At 41.1% G+C, this 20,573-nt stretch overlaps 1 protein-coding gene across 2 annotated transcripts in view; it reads right to left on the bottom strand.

Moving 5' to 3' along the window:
• The window catches only part of RGS17 (regulator of G protein signaling 17), a 91,857-nt gene extending 72,068 nt beyond the window's left edge, over nt 1-19,789 (bottom strand). The window contains exons 1-2 of one of the 2 annotated variants that reach the window (XM_025998022.2): nt 19,533-19,712; nt 3,626-3,726 (exon numbers count right to left, since the gene is read on the bottom strand). In XM_025998022.2, coding sequence (XP_025853807.1) covers nt 3,626-3,663 — 38 coding nt within the window. In that variant the 5' untranslated portion in view covers nt 3,664-3,726; nt 19,533-19,712. Of the gene's footprint in view, nt 1-3,625; nt 3,727-19,532 lie in introns of both variants that reach the window. The other variant, XM_025998023.2, reaches the window with a different exon arrangement.
• Nucleotides 19,790-20,573: the final 784 nt, after the last annotated feature.

Below are 20,573 nucleotides of genomic sequence, written 5' to 3'. Positions count from 1 at the left end.
TCTATGGTGGGTCTTTTTTTTTTAAAGAGGTGGGGGTTTTTTTGTTTTTTGTTTTTAAAGATTTTATTTATTTATTCATGAAAGACACACACACACACACAGAGAGAGAGGCAGAGACACAGGCAGAGGGAGAAGCAGGCTTCATGCAGGGAGCCTGATGTGGGACTCGATCCAGGGTCTCCAGGATCAGGCCCTGGGCTGAAGGTGGCACTAAACCACTGAGCCACCCGGGCTGCTCTATGGTGGGTCTTTAGAGAAAAGTTCTTTCACCTCCCCCAGCCCAGCCCCAGCAAAAATTAGTCCCCACTTTCAATAAGCTTATAACTTAGCTATGAGTCCATTCAAGTCTGTGCCAAGTGTTCCCTTGTGGAAGAGCAAGCATGGAATTATGCCAGGGGTAGCCAGAGATAGTCTTATTAAAAGCAATAGGTGGGCAGCCCGGGTGGCGCCAGCGGTTTAGCGCCACCTTCAGCGGGGGGCGAGATCCTGGAGACCCGGGATCGAGTCCCACATCGGGTTCCCCACATCAGGTTCCCCGCACAGGGCCTGCTTCTCCCTCTGCCTGTGTCTCTGCCTCTCTCCTCTCTCTCTGTCTCTAATAAATAAAAAAAATCTTAAAAATAAAATAAAATAAAAGCAATAGGTAGGGTGAAGTTTTCTAAGTGGATAAGAGCAGGTAAAACATTTCATTCAGAGGCAACAGTGTGAGCAAAAACAAGGAGGCTTATAATAGCATGGCTTACTTTTTAAAGATTCATTCATTTGTCCATCCATCCACCCATTCATTCATTCAGTGTGACTGGGGCATAAGGTGCCTGAGAAGTAATAGCAACTGGAGAAAACCAGGAAGGGAAGAATCATGCAGAGGGCCATGCAGACTATTTGGATTTTGTCTGTAGGTGAAGGGGAGACATGGCATGCTTTCTGAGTGTAAAGTAGCAACAGAAGTCATATGTTGGTCATTTTAACACCAGTGTGCAGAACAGATGGGATGATGTGAAATGCAGGCAGGAGGCTACTGCAATAGTCCAGGCAAGATGATGATGGTGAATGGGGAGAAAAGAAATAGAGAAACAGGACAGAGGTAAGAAGTACTCAAGAAGTAAAATAAGCCTAGGTAAGAGATAGATTAGTTAGGAGCAGTGTGAGTGTGAGTTCAAGGTCAACTCCTGGTGTTCTAGCACAAGTGACTATGTAGATGCCACCCTCTGATAAGAATATGGGAAGGAAACAGTTTTGCTCATGGGGAAGACAAGAATACAAATGTCACTGTTGTGATGCAGGCAGTTTTAGTGAAGGGACAGGTCACTGAGGTGGCCAGATAAGGATTTGTGAAGGTCTCAGGACTTTAGCTTAGACCATAAAAGATGGTCAGGATTTAGAAAAGTGAAGGGAAACATGTACAGCATTCCAGGCAGAAAGGAGTCTGAGCAAAGGCATAAAAGTGGCAGCACAGAAACCATTTTCTGCAGGTTAAGTATGCTGGTCTTTGAGAGTAAGGAGAGTGGTAGAAGAAAGGAGAAAAAGAGGTTGGTCCTCACAGGACATGGAGTCTGCATCTAAAATCTTCCTTTTGGGGGAGACAACTCACTATTGAGGGAGACACTGAGGTCTACTATGAATCAGCAATCCTAGATGACGAATGGAAGCCTCCAGAAATATTCTGATGATACCGATGTGCTCCTCCATGAATATTACAAGTTTTTGTCATGCTAGGATTCATGAGCTCACTGAGCCCCTTTGTAGCTATAGCTAGAACGTCGATCGCCTGAATCCCATCTCAAGATTAAATGGACATTCTGACAGTTCTGTATTCACAGCCATGGGTACCATGTTTTCTCCCAACACCTAATATTATAGTTATATTTGAAGTGTCAAGGACAAGTGTAACACTTTACTTAAGCTGATTTCATTTCACCATGAAGCCTTTAATTGTTCCTTGAAGTTAAACCAAATAAATTCTACAATGAGTTTTTCATATTATTTGCATAAGACAATTACAAGCACAAAATAAGCTATCTAGAGTCTATACTATCCTTCCTATCATCAGGCACTAGGATAATCACATTTTAATTTTATCCAAACATCACATAACTTTAAAAAGTAATATTTTAAAGCCCGAGCTGTGAAAATATCACTTGCTCTGTTGAGCCTTAAATTATTACAAGTGGTGATGGAATACTTGTAACGTCTTCTCAAGTCTGTCATTGAAACACAAATAAAATAGCAACCAGGGCATTAGCTAGACTTACTTATTTTTCCAGGAACACATTCAGATTTCTTTCCTTCATTTCCCCTTGGCAACAATCAAACCCCTAACAACTCTTGATAATTTATCATTTCTTGCTTCAGTGCCATCCTTGAAAACAAAGCCATCCTGTGATTCTGTATATGTCATTATGAACTGAGACAAATCATAGGTAAAAGGGGCACTCAGATTGCTCGAAATGAGTTCTTCCAGGAAATATTGCTTGCTTCTCCTATAATATAATTGGAAGCTTTGAGTACATGTCAGTTATAGGCCAATCTGCTAAACACCTGTCCAAAGGAAGAAAAAAAAAGTACCACATCCTTCCTTGTAATTTTAAGCTGCCTCTGCCTCTTCTCTTTTACAGTTTTATCCATTTTTATTCATTTCACTCCCATGCTGGCTCTGCACATTATACAGCTTCCATACATAATTTTTCCAAGAGCTTAGACACAATAAAACCGCATTCCTATCTTACTGCCTAAATAATGCATTTCAGGAACTCATTCTTTTTGGTTTCTACCTCTGTTAAATGTGATCTACATTTTCTGATGTACCTCAGAATTCTTCAACTCCAGTTAATTATGCTTTAAATTCTCTGAAATGTACCTCCAAGCACAGAACACCAGGAAGCAAGTTTGGCAGGCAAATGCAAGAAACAGCTAAGGGATGAAGATAAAACAGGCAGCTCATTCCTGGGAAAATCCTGGAGGGAAGTCAGATTTGTAGCCTAAGAAAAATGAGCTCACTCCCCCTTATACCCAGAACTTTGGATGCTATCAGTCATAGATTTTCTTGAAGGAGAGAAGGCAGGAGAATGCTGTCTCCTTCCTCTGACCTCTCGTTCCAGTATTTTCTGACTTGCAATGAATACGCTTGTAGTAGTACAATATGTTGGTTTGAAATGAACTGATAACAAGTCAACTTTTAAACGAATCAAGGTCTAGAAAATTCCCATTATATTCCAATCTGATATAGCCACTGTGTCTTTGGTATACTCTCATTTAGTGTCACTTATTTGCACCTAATAATACCAGTGAAAGAACATATATATATATAAAGAATATATGTGTGTGTATGTGTGTCTGTGTGTGTGTGTGTGTGTGTGGAATATACAGAGAATATAAATAATATACATATATTTTTATAGCTCTGCTTTAAAAAAGATCACAAGTGCTTTCCAAATGATTCCCTCTATGAGTCTATTAAAAAAAAAAATCAAAGATCACACATATGCGGCTTGCGAGGCAGGCATTTTTGTGTACTTTGTTCTCTAATAAATCTGAATCTCCCAAAACACTGCCTGGACACAGTAAATGCTCAATAAGTATTTGTTAAAAAAGAAACTTAAAAAAGAAAGAAAGTATGAAACTTTACCAGATGAGCAATGCACAAAAATTCTGTCTCTCCATCATTCATGATCCATTTTTCTTACAACTTTTCCCCAAAATCACTCATTCCATGTTCCCAGATTATTCCTATAAAAGCCAAATGCAGTGCAGAGTTAGAAACACACAACAAAATATCATGGGTTTGGATATAGTTTCTGCTCTGTAGTTGAAAGGTTTGCAGTTAAACATGGCTTTCTTTCTTTCATTTTTATTATTCAAGCTTCAGTCTCCTGTTTATTTCCCTATTTTTGAATGACAGTTCACTATTCTGCCTTTGAATAAAAGAAAATCTTCCTTATTTCATTTTGTATTCAAAAGACTGCCTTCCCAAGGAGTTTGTGAGGTGTCAGATTTTTCTTTTTTACACTAATTTCTATTTTTTAAACTTGCATTCTTACTCAGTTGAGACTATGATAACTTACTTTTGCTCATTACACAAAGGCAACACTTCCTAGATCGGACATCCCTATGTGGAATGATTTAACAAATTATAATTAGGAAACTCTTTGTTTACTTGTCTTAACCAAACATTTCATCAATGGACGAGGTAATACAGTTAATATTATGATTAAAACTTCTCATTCAGCATACAAGGAAAATTAGATTGAGAATTTTTATTCTATCTTCTAAGCTGCAAACACCATTTGTCATTTTGGATGCCTCCAGTAAACCCATTAGAGAAAACCCAATTTGTAATAGTTGTCCTGTGACATCTTTCTTCTGGCTATGAGTTAAAATATTAGTGATGAGGAGATGAGGGGAAAAAAGAACCCATTATTTCTGTGGACTCAGATAGTTTCAAGGTGCCTTTTGAGCTTATTATACTCTGTGATTCTCAAATCCCTTGCCTGCCTATAACCTTGGGGAAATTCCACTACCTTGGAACTGCTAACTTCACCCTGGAGTCTGGAGGCAAAGCTCAAAATAGGGCTAAATAATCAAAAATTTTTCCAAGCACCAGGCTGACCTTGAATAAATGAATGAATGAAAAAAAACAAATATTATATATTTGCTTATGTTTTGATACAGAAACATTTAAAAATTTTCAAGAATGAATAAAACGAGTGCTCCAGAGAAGTCTATGGTATTTTCCCTGAAACTTCTCATTGATAATTTTGCTTCTCACTGCCAACAAACTCTGTCCTCCCTACACCTAAAATAAATGTTTAAAGAAAGTCTTCCTTGGCTCTGTTCCCCACCTGAGGCTGCTGTTACCTCTCCTCAGTCCCCTACCACTCAGTCCCCTCCATACTTCTTTCAAACAACCTCAAGAGCTGCTTCCTGGAGAACCTGGGTGGCTCAAGCGGTTAAGGGTCTGCCTTGGCTCAGGTCATGATCCCAGGGTCCTGGGATCAAGTCTACCTCAGGCTTCCTGCTGCTCCTCCGTTTGTGATGGCTCTGTCTCTGTCAAATAGATAAAATCTTTAAAAAAAAAAAAAAAAGCTGCTTCCTATTTCCTCTCCATTACTAAGGGTCTTCCCTCACCTGGCACCTCTGCTTTTCTATTTGTATGTCAGTGACTTGATTTACACTTGAGGCAATTTTGATGCATTCTTTTCTACCAAACACATGCTGTGCCTTCCTCACCCATATGTGCGCACACCCATTGACACCAATAGGGGTTTTATTGTCAGGAGCGATCCTAAAGGAATTGTACCTAATAGCTAATTGCTCTGAGAAAGAGTCCTACACCACATTATTTATGCTAAAATAACATAAGATACTTCTGAAAGATACTTTTCAAGATGTAAATGGGTGATATTAAATAATCTTATCCAAAAAACAAGAAATGAGAATTTTGCCACAGTGGCAGGCCCTATTGATGCTCTTCGCCCCTTAGAAACCTGATCAATAAATATTCACGAACTTACTGTTCATATTAGTGCCCTGGCTCCTTGTGAGTAGAAAGGAAAATGTACAGAGAATCTGTGCTCTTCTTTCAAACCTCAGTGTTCTTAAAATTCCCAGTACAAAATATGTCATTATCACAATCATCCTTCTCTTCTCAGCTACCATTTTAGGGAGCGCTTACCCTTCCCAGCAATAGCTCCTTTTAGCGAGAGCATGGAACTGGGCTCTTCCCCATCCACAAAACATTCATGCCTTCAACATACTGAGCACCTATTCTGTTCTTGGCATCGCTCAGTGTACTAGTTTACATTCTGCTGTATGGGAAAAAGGAGACTAATAATAATTTAAGAGAGCAGTAAATGCTATGAATTAAACAAAGCAGATTCCCGTTAGAGAGGAACATTAGGCAGGGAGTCCAGAAAAGATCTCTTTGAAGAGGTGACATCTGAACTGCAACTTGAATGATGAAAAGAATAGGGAGTTTAGGCAGAGGGAGTGGCAAATGCAGAGGACAGGAGGTTGTAAGGTGCTTCTTTCCCTCCCTCCCTCCCAGTCCCACTCTGCTCTCTCCCACCTAGCATACCTTCCTCTTTTTTTTTTTTTTAAGATTTTATTTATTTATTTATTTATTTATTTTTTTATTTTTTTATTCATGAGACACACAGAGAAAGAGAGAGAGGCAGAGACACTGGCAGAGGGAGAAGCAGGCTTCATGCAGGGAGCCTGATGTGGGACTGGATCCCAGGATCCCAGGATCACACCCTGAGCCAAAGGCAGGTGCTAAACCAGAGCCACCCAGGGATGCCCAGATACCTTCCTCTTTAATGCTGTCCTAAATGCTGATTTTTCAGACTCAGGAGTATTCAGATGCCCAGCAAGTCTTTCACAGACTTAATACCACATACTTGACCTTGCATGGTTTTAAAAAAGAAAGAGCAATTCAAAGCAAGCCTGTATCTTCAAGCAGAAACACTGTTGCCCTCATTGTCTAATATGTCACTTTACCTTATTTAAGAATCAATGGTGGGGGAGGGGGGACACCTGGATGGCTCAGTGGTTGAGCATCTGCCTTCTGCTCAGGGGGTGATCCTGGGATCCTGGGATCCAGTCCCGCATCAGGCTCCCTCAGCCTATGTCTCTGCCTCTCTGTGTGTCTCTCATGAATAAATAAATAAAACCTTAAAAAAAAAGAATCGGTGGGATATACTCTGCATGCAATTTAGTGCCAGGAAATAAAATTTCTTCTGAAAAACTATTTTCTTTCACTAAACAATGAGTTATAGGTAACCTGTCCTGCAACCCTTTCGTTTTGGCTACTGGAACCTCCCAAGTAAAGCCTACTGCTCCTGCTTTAAGAGCAGCCTTGTCTATGTTTTATGGTATGTGCACCCCTCCCCCCATTCATTTCTCTTTGTGCCCTCTTATCTCTATTTTGTTTCACTTTCATTGCCCTATGTGAAAGTACTTTTATTTAAGCTGCTTCAGACCTTTCAGAAATAGATGATGTATAAATCATTAATCACAAGTGCCTTCTGGACAATCACAAGCAACTTCCTCATTGCAAAATCTCACGTGCTGCCTTGGTCCTAGGCTTACCCTCCCTGCTACTCAACATAACTCAGCTGCTCTTCCTTCATAAACCTGTCTCCCTTTCCCAATCTTTTGAGGAAGATTACTATAAATATAAATAGAGTTGGTTAAAACCAACTCCACTTCCTTGGTTTCACGGCATACTACAGCGTCTTCATTCTCCTTTTAATACTTTTTTTCCATTCTGACCCATCTTATGTATGAATATGTGTGTGTGTGTGTGTGTGTTTGTGCATGCATGCATGTGTGCACTGATCTTAGTTTCCTTCTTTGCCCTCATGCGCATTCAATGCAGATATACGTTAGGATTCTATTCCAAGCTTTCACTGCTCTCTACCCTTTTTTTCTTGGCAATCATCTACTACTGTCACTTCTAAGTAAAAGATTTTCAAACTGTACTTCTAGCCCCGGCATCTCTCCTGAGTTCACATTCCAAATTCCCTGGAACCATTTGAACCTCAGTCAGAATGAAGCCCTGAAGTTCTTTTACCGGCCCATTCCTTAAATCTCCTCTAAAACATCTTTGCCAAGTGTGTCCACCAAGCATTTGATAGCAAACTCACTTTGCCTTTCAAAGCAACCCATCTAACTAGCCGGTTTTGACTGTTAAAAAGTTATTTCCAATAGGATGGCAAAATCTATTTCTATGACACATGCCCATCAGTTCTAATGCAATTCTTTTTTTTAATATATTGTTTATTTGAGGGGTGGGGTGAGGGGAGCGGAGCAGAGGGACAGAATCTCAAGCAGATTCCCCACTGAGCACAGAGTTCAAAGTAGGGTTCAATGTCAGGTTGATGAGACCATGGCCTGAGCCGAAATCAAGAGTCAGATGCTTAGCTGACTGAGCATCCCAGGCACCCCTAATGCCATTCCTAAGAGTAACATTAAGAGCTAGGACACACTGAATACCAAACATGTGCCAGGGCCACTCCACATATTGTCTCTTTACGACTCTTCCATGTGGTTTTATTATTCCCATTATAATATCACTGGGGCAATTTTTAATTAATCTACTTATTCACATGACTCTTCTCCAAATGGTGAAATACACATATTCTCTAGGGGAACGGTTCAGGAAGTACAAATTCCTCGGATCACTTCTTCCATGATCTACTGGATTTTGTTAATTTCTGTGTTGCAAACCTTCAACCATGGTGTCCAGAAGGAAAGAAATTCAAAATAACATTCCAGCTGTGGTATGAATATGCATAACAGAACTGTCACCAGCTTCATTCTAGACACTGTTTGCCTTGGTTGACATAGCCTAAGGGCAGACCCGTTGCTTCCTACAGAATCAACTAGGCTTTTAACCAACAGCCTGCTCAGTCAATATCTGCTAGAACTCTGATACATACATCAAACTCTCAAACTGAACTCAGCTTATTTCCTTCCTATCCTCTTCATCAGGTTTTCTTCACATCTCAGAGACACCTGTATTACCCAGACACACAGGCTCAAGTCCTCCAGGCTGGCTTTGAGGTTCCTTTCACATCTTCTAAATCTCATCAGTGACTGAGTCCTGAGGCTCAGAGTTGAATATGTTCTCACAATGTCATCTTCCCACTGCCTTAGGTTGGACCTTTCTCTTTCCCAGTCCAGGCTCAGCTTCTCCCACCTGGACAACTAAATTTGTGTTCCTATTTCCCTCTAGATCCTCTCTGTAGCATAGACCTGATGAAGACAGCTCTTACCTGCACAGTGCTGTGGCGCTCTGTGCCTGGCTTCTCACACCAATCTCCATGCCCACCAGGACCTGTCTTCTTTCTGGCCTTAATGACCTGTGATTTCTTACATGTACTATATATCGGAAAACTGTGCCATAAAGTATTTTTCGAATGTTCCTAGTTCCGTACCTTTATTTACATTATCTTTGAGCCTGGAAGACCTTTGTTTGCCTGTCAAAATTCTATCTTTCAATAACTTGAGGAAATGTCACAACCTCTATGACAGTTTTGCCAGATCCTGGGTCTAGCCATCAAAAATTAATTTAAAGTGCCTGAGTCCTCACAGCACTTTGTTTCTCTCCTAGAATAGAAAAACAATAGCAATTTACATACATATTTCTTTCTTCAACTGGTCTTTAGGCTCCTTACATCTTAGCTATGGCTTATTTAATTTTCCTATTATAGGCTACAGAGTAGGGCTCTAATTCGTTGCGTTAATTACAAATAAAGAGCCAGGAAATGAAAAAGGTGAAATTGATGACTAGCTGAACCTAAAGAAAACTTGGCGAGCTAATGCAAACACTTGGAAAATCAGACCCACAGAGGCCATATTTACAGTTGCAACAAAAGATCATTCCATTATTTCTGTCTGTCTCTGATTTCATTTTTCAATTGTGAGCTCTACCCTAAGCACATTAACTCTTCCTTCTTCCCTAAGATCTAACCAGGCTAGAACTCCCAGGGCTAGGGGTCAGAGGCCAGGACACTAAATGCCAAAGTTGATTTTGGTTGTAACTAACAGCATCACTGAGTAACTATTTTCAGTGAGCCTACTAAGTCATAAATCCACATTCCCTTAAAAATAATCTCGATTTAGCATGTGCATTTATTCATTGCTGGTATTTTATTTATTTTATTTTATTTTATTTTATTTTATTTTATTTTATTTTATTTTTCATTGCTCGTATTTTAAATCAAAATGTAAATAAAGGTCTCTTTATATCATGAAAATACTGATTTTATGTAAAATGGACTTAGAAGTAGTTACATTTAAAAAGAAAAATTTGGAGATTTTTAATAGATGGAAGTGAATTTTGGTATTGCCTACAAGAATGCTTAACTATTCAACATAACCTACATCAGGTCAAGAAAAGTGCTTCACATTTTTTCCTTCCTGGAATTAACATTTATTTAATGAAATTCTACATCATAAGACACCACTTGCATTACTCAGATGTTCAGTGAATGAAATTACTGAATTAATGAAAAAAAATTACCTTCTTAAGATTAGGTCACATGAATTCACGAAATTGGAAGTGGTTACATAATATAGCAGGATTATATAATAATGTATTGAATGATATTATACTTTAAGAAATAATGAGTTTTTATCTAATAGTTTTGTTTGCTGAGCCCTGTCTTCCTTGTACTTGACTTTCCTTCTTATCTCATTGGTTTTTGCCCTTGTATTCTAAGATACGTGTCTCTTTCCTCCTAAACACTTGGCTATGATTACACAGGCATCAGATCAGTTGTTTCTTGCTATCAACCAATGAACAAAAAGGGGAAACACACACATACAGTCCAACACTATCACATAAAATTCCCTTTTCAAAATATTAAACTTTGAAGACAGTACCAATGTATAAGGATTCTCTCTTTGTTTTTAGCATTAAAAATGATAAATAAATACATCCTTCAACTAAATCCAGCATTTGTGTAAATACAGGTGGGTCATTAGGCATTGGATTTACTAAAGATAATTTAGTCTAAAATATTTCTTCAACAGCAAAAACCCAGATTACTGGACATGAGCAAATTAAGAAAACATGGGCTCCAATAGCTTGAATCAAAATGGACAATATTATTTATCATAAACTAGCAGAGATATGAAAATCAGGCTAGTTTATTCCTGACCACCAGAAGAAAATAAAACAAAAGGACTGCTGTTTTCATTTCTTCTCCTGACAGATTTAATATTTTAGTTCTTGATACATTTTAAATCTCAGGCAAAAATTATGGAACTATCCTAAAAATTATATAAAATAACACCTGTTTTCTAAAAAATGCTAGATATACAAAAAGAATTGCTACTCTTTTCTTTTTGATTTATCTACCTAGAATAATACTTATATTACCAATTATACTAATAATACAAAAAGAGAAAACGGTAAGTCAAATGTCAAGTTTCACCCACACAGTAGGTAGAGAAAAGATAATACTCCACTTCACAATGGAATATTCAATACTCTAATTTACATTAGAGTATTTAATGCTCCAAAATACAGCATTCAGTTAGTCCTAAGTCTGTTAAGTTATCCAGGTCATTGTATTGCTCTATTGCATGTCTGTGCCTTAATGCCCCCATAAAAGATAATTGGTTTTTCTTTTGTTTTAATGTAAGTCTTGATCATATTAAACTCATAGGGCACAGGAAAACGCTGCATGGTATGGTAGTGCTGAGTAGAAATAAATTGAGAAAGAAATAGGTTCAAAACTCAAATTATCACATATGGTTACTTATTAACAGCCTAGCTACAGGTTTAATGACAAGCAAGTTAAATTTAGTGGCTGAAATGAGGGTGTAGCTTATCTTCAAGTTCATTCATTCATAATGTCAATGTCTTTCATTATTATGTATAGGTAAATTAACTGTCTGTTCACATTTTTCTAGGGAGGATTTGAATCTTTCCCCTGATTTTATAAATAATATCAAGTCTTCCTAGAACAGGATACAACTAGTTGCTAGGTTAAGAGATTACCCTAATGATTTCAACAAGTAGATGTTGAAGATGGTTTCCTTTCTCCAAAATCAAATGTAATTTTTTTCCTTAATATGAAAAGAGTATTCTGGATTTCTGATCAATTTGCTACATTACAAACAGATTGTTATCAAAGAAGAAATTAGAGTAGTATCAGGAGAAAATTTTATATTTTTATTGCACAGAAAGTGTGAATCCTAAGGAAGAGTAAGGGTATCACTCTCTTGATTTCCTTCGCTCACCCTTCCCCCAACATTTTAATATACCTTAAATTATATTTTAATGATCATGCAGGGTAAATTTTTTCAAGTGAGGCAGAAAGGGCATAGTATAAATGTATGTAGACTTTTTTTTATTTTAATGAGTGAGAAACAGGAGTCGAGGTGGATTCACAAAAAGCATTAAGCCTCTAGTCTTTTGTTGTCTGGGTGTGGAGGTGGCTGTTAAATCATCCACCAGTGAGAGCCACTTCCTGCTTTCCCTTCTCCTTACCTAAGTCTCTGCTTAGTTGCTTTCATTTGGGGTAGAGACGTCTACACTTTGATGTCAATCCGCCTAAAATTGCTGAATCCTAAGGAGATTCTTACTCATTACTTCCACCTTGTATTTAGTTATGACTTGCAAACAAGAATGATCAATGCTCACTAGATAGAAGCAAAATACTAATTGAAGAATTTTATATGTGAAGTCCTTGTAGAATGGGGCCATGTTTAATTAATTTTTGCATCCAAAAATCTTATCATAGAACCTGACGCGTAGTAGGTGCTCAAGAGTATTTATGTATGAATGGATGTTTATTTAACTGGTTGGTTAAACAAGCTGGTCAGGAAAAGATAAGCCAGCAAACACACAGAGGACAACTTCAACATTAATAAAGACCCATAAGTGAAGACAAATACTGGCCAGAAATTAAAATCCCTTCAACGACTTACCATTTACATGATGCTTCTTGGATTAATTTAAATTATTTAACTCTAGTGCAGTATCTAACACTTGCATAGTGATTGCCAGTATTTGAAGCATTTTTGCAGACATAATTTCATTTAATCCTTCCACATTTTGAGGTATACAGCATCAGGTCTTCAATTTTATAGATGATAATACAAGGCTCAGCAAGCTTAAAGCTACAACTCCAGTTATTTGAATCCCAAATCTGGGCTCATTCTACAGAATTACATTCTCTGGTTTAAAAAAGTCTCTTTCCACACAGTTTTCCAGAGTGGCTGCACCAGTTCACACTCCCACCAACAGTGCAAGAGGGTTCCCCTTTCTCCACATCCTCTCCAACATTTGTGGTTTTCCTGCCTTGTTAATTTTCCCCATTTTCACTGGTGTGAGATGGTATCTCATTGTGGTTTTGATTTGTATTTCCCTGATGGCAAATGATGCGGAGCATTTTCTCATGTGCTTGTTGGCCATGTCTATGTCTTCCTTTGTGAGATTTCTGTTCATGTCTTTTGCCCATTTCATGACTGGATTGTTTGTTTCTTTGCTGTTGAGTTTAATAAGTTAGGAGAGACTCCTAACTCTGGGAAATGAACAAGGGGTGGTGGAAAGGGAGGTGGGTGGGGGGTGGGGTAATGGGCACTGAGGGGGGGCACTTGATGGGATGAGCACTGGGTGTTATGCTATATGTTGGCAAATTGAACTCCAATAAAAAAAATTATAGTAAAAAAATAAAATAAAATAAAATATAAAAGTCTCTTTCTTCTAAGGGTGATTTTTCACATGCTTTTTCACATCCTCTAAATTAAATCACAGATTACCACTTTTCATATAGCAGACTTTCAAATATTTGTTGATTTTGATTAACTGAAGCTTGAATAAGTGGAAGAAGTCAGAGAAACAGGGTGGAGACATGGGTTTGTCTTCCTAGAACTAAAACTGACTCATAAAATCTCTAGATTAGATAGTCTTTCATGCTACACCAAAAACAAGCCCCTGCCTTTCACTGAGACTAGAAGTAAATAGAGACAGTGTTATCAATTTTAACAAAAGGGTTTTCCCTGGATTTAACTCACTATACCACTGGGAAGACCTGAGATCATTGAAGAAATGAAATAAACACTTACCTGCTCATTTCATTTATGTCATAATTTCCCTTGGGTTGTGTCTGTTTTATTGTAATGTCACGGCTCTTGAATTATAACCTTTGTATTTCAATAGACAATCAGCAGTACTACGAAAGCCTGTGACCTAATACAAGGAAGTAAATATTTGCTTTGTGAACCACATTCATTGTCTATAATAAAATTACATTTATTGACACAGATTTTAAAAAAAAACTCAAACACAAAGTTTAAGAAATTCAGAGAGATTTTAGATGTTTATTACTCAAGCTAGAATTTCAAGTATGAATCATTTATCCAATTTAATGAAAAAGTCTGCACATCTAGTAAAGAGTAGAGCAAGAATCAAATCCAGTTCTCTTTGAAACAAGATTTCCTGTTCCACCACAACTTCCTGCTTGTCCTAGTAGGGCCTCCCATTCATTATAAATTCCAAGTTCACTGATGCTAAATTACTGAGGTTTTACTATATTTGATAAACTGGAACCAGAGGTCATACAACAGTTTACCCTTTCTAAGTAGTTTCTTAACTAAGGGACTTTGCAGATTTTTCCAACTAAACACTCAAGCTTTGGAAACCAAATGTGTCAAAAGTTATAGAATTTAAAAAGTCAAAACCAGGAGCTTATAAGAATGCTGAAAATCATGTGAAACACTATAGATACAGAACTCATTAAGAGACTAGATTAGATTCTCACTTTTTAAATATTTAAATTTTACCCCCAGCTGAAAATCTGAGATAAGATTCCGATCTGATACAGTTTTATAATTCAATTTAGTTGATTGCATTCTGATGAGAAATTTCAATGAATGCCCTGCGGAGGACCTCCACCTACTTTTATATTTCTTTTTAAATTTCCTTTATCTCAGGAAAACCCAAAAGTTCTCCAAGGTTTAGGCAACTAACAGAAATATATAATCCATGAAAATCCAGGATCTAATCATGTAGTAAGGTATGACTGTGTGTGCACAGTACCTAAACAGAAAAACAGCAGACCCTAACTATTTAGTGACTCTAGGCTTCTAAAAGGGACAGGACACTTTGGAAAGCCCAGGTACAAAGGCAGGTGGCAGTACGTTATGGAAACCACAGCAGCCCTAATCCGTGGCTGATCCATCATCTCCAGACTTTGGTGATGTTTGCTCCACTCCAGCTGAGCTGGAATCTGGTTCAACTACAATGATCTCTGTAGCCTCTGCCACATGCACTCTTTGTCACTAAGCATTTCCTTTCTTTGTTTACTCCTGCTATTTTTAAAAATTAACATTAGCACTTAAATAAATAAGAAAAATATAGCAGAATACCAATAGAAAAATGTGCAAAAGACTTGAACAAGCCATCCTTAAAGACCAAAAAAAAATTTTAAATAAAGGACATGTCAAAAAAAAGTTATCAGCATTATTAGTAACAAAAAATACCATTTTCACCTATCAAGTTAGGAAAGATTTTTCAAAAGATGATTATTACGTGGGTAAGAACTAGAGGCTCTGCTAAACATCAAGCCTACACACAAAAAAATGCTAAACAGATAGGTAGACAAAAGCCAGGCCTAAGGATATATATCACTTAAAATAGTAAAATGTGGGAAAGAACATAAAAATCTAAAAATAAAACAATGACTACATAAATTAAGACATCCACACACTGAATTATTTTCCAATTACTAAATTGTATTAAAAATACCAATTTTTAAAAATTTCTTGGGAAATATCAACAAAGAAAGGTTAATTTTTTAAAAAGCAAGTAGGAGGTTCTACAATATGATTCTAATTCTTTAAAAAATAGTACACAGGGATCCCTGGGTGGCGCAGAGGTTTGGCGCCTGCCTTTGGCCCAGGGCGCGATCCTGGAGACCTGGGATCGAATCCCACGTCGGGCTCCCGGTGCATGGAGCCTGTTTCTCCCTCTGTCTATGTCTCTGCCTCTCTCTCTCTGTGTGTGACTATCATAAATAAATGAAAAATTAAAAAAATATTAAAAAAAAATAGTACACATTATGCATCATGGTAAACTACAATGTAACTTCAATGGCAATTCTTTAGGCACTGGGAAAATTATAAGCTCTCAGGTACATGCCAGGTACATGTTCAGCACATTATATACATTGTATTACATTTATGCTTACAAACATCTTAGGCGGTGGGCCTTTATCCCTGTTGAATATCTGAGGAAACTGAAACTCAGACCAGGTTAAGTAACTTAACCATCGTGACAAAGCTCTTACATGGAAAAGCCAGGACATAAGCTAAGGTCAGCTTGACCCAAAGTTCCTATTCATCACATCCATGTCTGCCCACATAATTTTAATTTTCTGTTTCATATATTTTTATGTGTCCTAGGGGATCTAAAATAAGCATATAGTACCGTTATAATTTGAAAAAAAAATAAGAACATAAATGTTATATTAAAAATTGCATATTCACAAAGTGACAATTCTAAAAATTGCTTCCTTCAAAGACCTAGGACCATGAACAGGATCTTTAGGATCTCAAACTAGTGTACCTGGTAATGAGCATGAACACTCCTTTTAATAAATGCAATGCCAAAGGCTTTCATGAGCCATATCAATTCTGCAACATTCATTCATTTAAGAAAGATTTATTTAACACCTGCCTTTTGCCAGATACTGTGCTAGGTGTTGGCACAAAAGCAGGAGAACCAGTCTAAATGACTTTCTTTGGATATTAGGAAAGTCTTTGAGGGACAAGTGGAGAGGGAAAGAGAAAGGGAAAATAAGACTGTCAGTCTAACGCTGAAAGTCCTGGCTACATACATGTAAGGAATTTTTTTAAGCTTTCCATAAAAACTTAAAATACTCCTGAGGATCCAGGACACCCCCCAGTAAATGTCCTACAATTTGAAGCCTCTATAATGCATTCATACTTTAATTGTACTAGTCAGATGAACAAAAATGCTTTTAAATATCACATAGTATTATTCTCCTCCACAGGCTATACATTTGCCTTTCTGGGTGGTACAATAATTTGATTCTTAAGTAAGCAGACCTGGACTCTCAGAAAAAGAGTTCTTAGCAGAAATGGAGTTGGATAGATTTATATCTCTCTTGGCCCCATACCTCTTTGTCCATATGCCCACCTTCCACTTCTCCAGAAAAGCCTATGTCTTTCAGCAAACTTCTATAGCAAAGGCCATTGTCTCTACAACTATAGATTAACAAGTAAATGCTTTCTTACATTTTAGCTTATGAGTCAATGAAATTTATCAATTTAGATTTAGATCATTTACTTTTATTTGGCATTTATAAGAAGATGAAATAAGTTAGGATACATATATTATAAATAAATATATATTTCTCCTTGTCTACAAAGCCCCAGGTCCTAGTTATAGGAAATGTTACGTTGTGGTTTTTTGAAGATTTTATTTATTTATTCACGAAAGACCCAGAGAGAGAGCCATAGACATAGGCAGAGAGAGAAGCAGGCTCCCTGTAGGGACTTGATCCCAGGACCCCAGAATCATGACCTGAGCAAAGGCAGATGTTCAACCACTGAGCCGCCCAGATGCCCCTAAGGAATATTATTATTAAGAAAAAGGATCAGAAGTCCATATGGATGACAGTAATTTAGACTTTCAACACTGAGTTCAGATAAATTTGGACCCTGTAGGGAGATCCCTAAAAGCAAAGAGATACCTATTTGAGAAGGAAAAACTGGCATGCCTTAGAATTGAACAGGGACAACAAATTAACTCTCCTTGTTAATTCCCTTCCCTGGGGACTAAACACCAAGGAATCATTGAGAAACCAGAGCAAAAAAAAAAGTCCAAATTGGTACAACAGATACCTTATGTTGTTTGTAAATTAGGTGGTTTTCTTAAGTCTTTCAGACTTCAAATTTAGGAGGGTGGATGACTGCCCATAGTTCTGAGATCAGGTGTCACCGCCATGGAGATTCATCCTATTTAATAAATGATACCATCCAATCTTCTCATAATAAATACTTGTCTTATCATCTCCAAAAATCATAAACTACCCTCCTGTGGTTTCTCTAAATATAGTTTTTAAAGATTATAAAAATCCTGAGTAAATCTACTCTCCCATGAGTGTGCTAATTACTGTTTTAGTTCATGGTAACATAAGAAATGGCTTAATAACAGCAACTTAACTGGAGGAGGTCCAACTGCTCTCACTCATTTAAACTAATGAGCACAAATCACCTTTGCATTTGATATTAGTGCTACAATGCATATATCATGGATACCTGCTACTATTAACTCCCAAAGACTCTAGAAACAAATACAATTTAAAGCGTTTCAGTTTTCAAAATTACTTAACACACATAGTTCCTAGGAGCTATGCGACCAGGAGGAAAACCTTATTTCCCACTACAACAGTAAAAAAAAAAAACAAAAAACAAAAAACAAAAAAAACAAAAAAAACCAAACTGTTTCTCATTTCTCCAATTAAATGGTTTCAGGAGGATTCATTACCCGGGAAACCGGTATGGATGGACGCCGGAAATGCAGATGACACCCAGTCTCAGAAATGTTTATTCTAAGTGGGAACCAAACTATAAGATTTCTCTCTGTGATTGATGATCGCCTTCCCATGATAGAAATAATCTCCCTGAAAAATAATCTAAAAAAGAAAGAAAGGGGAAAAAAAAAAAAAAACAACTATGGGAAGCTAGCAAAGTTCTCTAGACAAACCTGCCAGAGACTCTTTCAAAGAGGGAGGCATTTATGGAAGAGTCAGGGAGGTCAGGGAAACTATGCCGGGAGCCAGGGGCAGTCTTCCCCGAGGGACCAGGAGCGCCCCAGGTGAGCGGTCCCGGGCTCGGGCTCGGGCTCGGGCTCGGGCTCGGCTGGAGGCGCGGGGCGCGGGGCGCGGGGCGCGGGGCGCGGGGCGCGGGGCGCGGGGCGCGGGGCGCGGGGCGGGCACCTTCCCGGCCCGGCGCCCCCCTCGCCGCCCGCCGGACCCAGCGACTCCCGAGGCCGGCGCGGGGCTGCCCGGGACGCGCTGCCCACGGCCTCGGGATCGCGAGGAGCATCTCCCCGCCCGCGGCTCCCGAGGCCAGCGCTGCCCCTCCGCCATCCTCCAGTCCTCCGACATTTTTCACCGAGACAGGGAGGTAGGGAGGAGAGGAAACGCCGGAGCGTCTGCAGCCAGCCTGTGCCGCAGCACCCGGCGAGGCGAGGCGAGGCGAGGCGAGGCGCGGAGGACGCAGGCTGGCGAGGGCGCAGCTATTAACCTGCGCTTCCATCGCGGATGGAGAGTCCGGGCCCCGGCAGGGGAAGTCTCGGGAACAGCAGCAGGGCAGCGGCGGAGGGGCTGCGGGCGCTCCTCCTCCGGGCCCCCCGCGGCGCAGCGCCCGAGAACTCCCTTTCCTACGACTACCGGGAGGGGAGGAACAAAAGAGCCCCCCACGCCCTGCGCACACGCACACACACGCGCGCGCACTCGGCTCGCCGACGCTCTAGGTGCATTTTTGCAATCCCTTCGGCTTCCACCTTGCCCACCTGGTGGGTGCATGTACCCAAAGGTAAAGAAGGAAAGAGAGAGAGGAAAAAAAAAAAAAAAGAAAAGAAACCAGCACCCCGAGGGGGTCGGTCGCTGGGGCACCGTTAATGTCACACTCGGCGTCCAACAAGCCGCCAGGAGCACGCGGCCGCCCCGCCGCCCCCGCGGGGTCCCCGCCGCCCCGGCCTCGCCGCCGAGCCCCCGCACGCCCGACCGCGGGCTCCCGGGGCCGCAGCTGGAGGGCGGAGAGCGGCCCGCGCGGCGGCGGCGGCGGCGGCGGCGGCGGCGGCGGCAGCGACGCGGGATCCAACTTCCCCAACCTCCCGCCGCGCCCGCAGCCGCCGCGCCGGGGCCCCGGCGGGGCACTCCTCGCCGCCCCCAGCCACCCCCTCTTAAAAATTCATCCGTCGGTGCCAAGCAGACATTTTGGTGTCATTCACTTAGCACCGCTCGGTCCCAGAGGCAGCATCTTACCCCGTCGCCTGCAGCTGTGCGCAGCGCACCGAGGGGTCCGGGGGCGCGAGGCTGGGCTGCTCGGTCCTCTAGCGGAGCCGGCTCGCGGCCATCCGCCCAACTTCAGCACCCAGCGGGCGAGGAGAGAGGGAGCGAGGCGAGGATGGAGGGGAGAGGGGAAGGGGAGGAGGGAGGGTGGGCGGGGAGCGAGCGGGAGCCGCTCGGCAGCGCGCATGCGCCCCGCGGGCGGGCGCAGCCCCTCGCCCGGCTCGGCCCGCGGGGCCGCTTCTCCTCCCCGCGCGCGGCCGCGTGAGTCACGCCCCGCCCCCCGCCCCCCGCCCCCCCCCCGCGGCGGCCCGGCCCCCGCGCGCTCGCCTCGGCGGGGCGCCCTCGGGGCGGGGGGCTCGGGGGGCTCGGGGGGCTCGGGCCTTGCGCGGGGAGGCTCCGGCGTCTGGGCTCCCTCCCCGCACGTTCGCCCGCAGCCCGCGCGCGGTGTTTTCTCGTGCGCTTCTGCAGCCCGCTGGAAACCAGGCGCTGGGCTTTAAGCGGAGGGATGGGGGGTAAAAAAAAAAAAAAAAAAAAAAGAAAAGAAAAAAAAAAGAGCTGCGGCGGCGGGGCCCCAGGGAAGCAGTCCCCGCGTGGGGCTTCAAGAAAGAGTGGAGTTAAGCAAGTTTTGCACACCAAAGGAGTCCACCCTGTGAAGCGTTCCTTACTGACGTCCTCATCCAAAAAAATCCAAAAATCTGACCCTTTTCCCCGTAAGAATGGTTTCAGATCTGGTCTGGAGGGGTGGAGCTGGGGGGGGGGTGCATATGTTCTGTCCCAGGGGTCTGGACCGCGGACGCCCGAGTTTGGAGACAGAGGAGCCGATGACAAGGCAGGAGTCGCGAATGAACTCACCGAGGCGTTGATGCTGGGGGCCTGGAGCATCCTTTGGGGACAGCTCGGTGGCTCTCGGGTCTGATAATTGTTCCACTCGCAAGCGGAACCCAGCTTGGTAGTGAAGAAGCTTTCGGATGCTTAATGCATCGTGAGCGCTAGATTGCATCTCCGATGATTAAA

The sequence above is a fragment of the Vulpes vulpes genome, chromosome 1 (genome assembly GCF_048418805.1).
Source record: "Vulpes vulpes isolate BD-2025 chromosome 1, VulVul3, whole genome shotgun sequence".
In the NCBI taxonomy this organism is placed as follows: Eukaryota; Metazoa; Chordata; class Mammalia; order Carnivora; family Canidae; genus Vulpes; species Vulpes vulpes.
The sequence above is the reverse complement of the archived record's forward strand: the minus strand, read 5'-3'. Positions and strand labels throughout refer to the sequence as shown.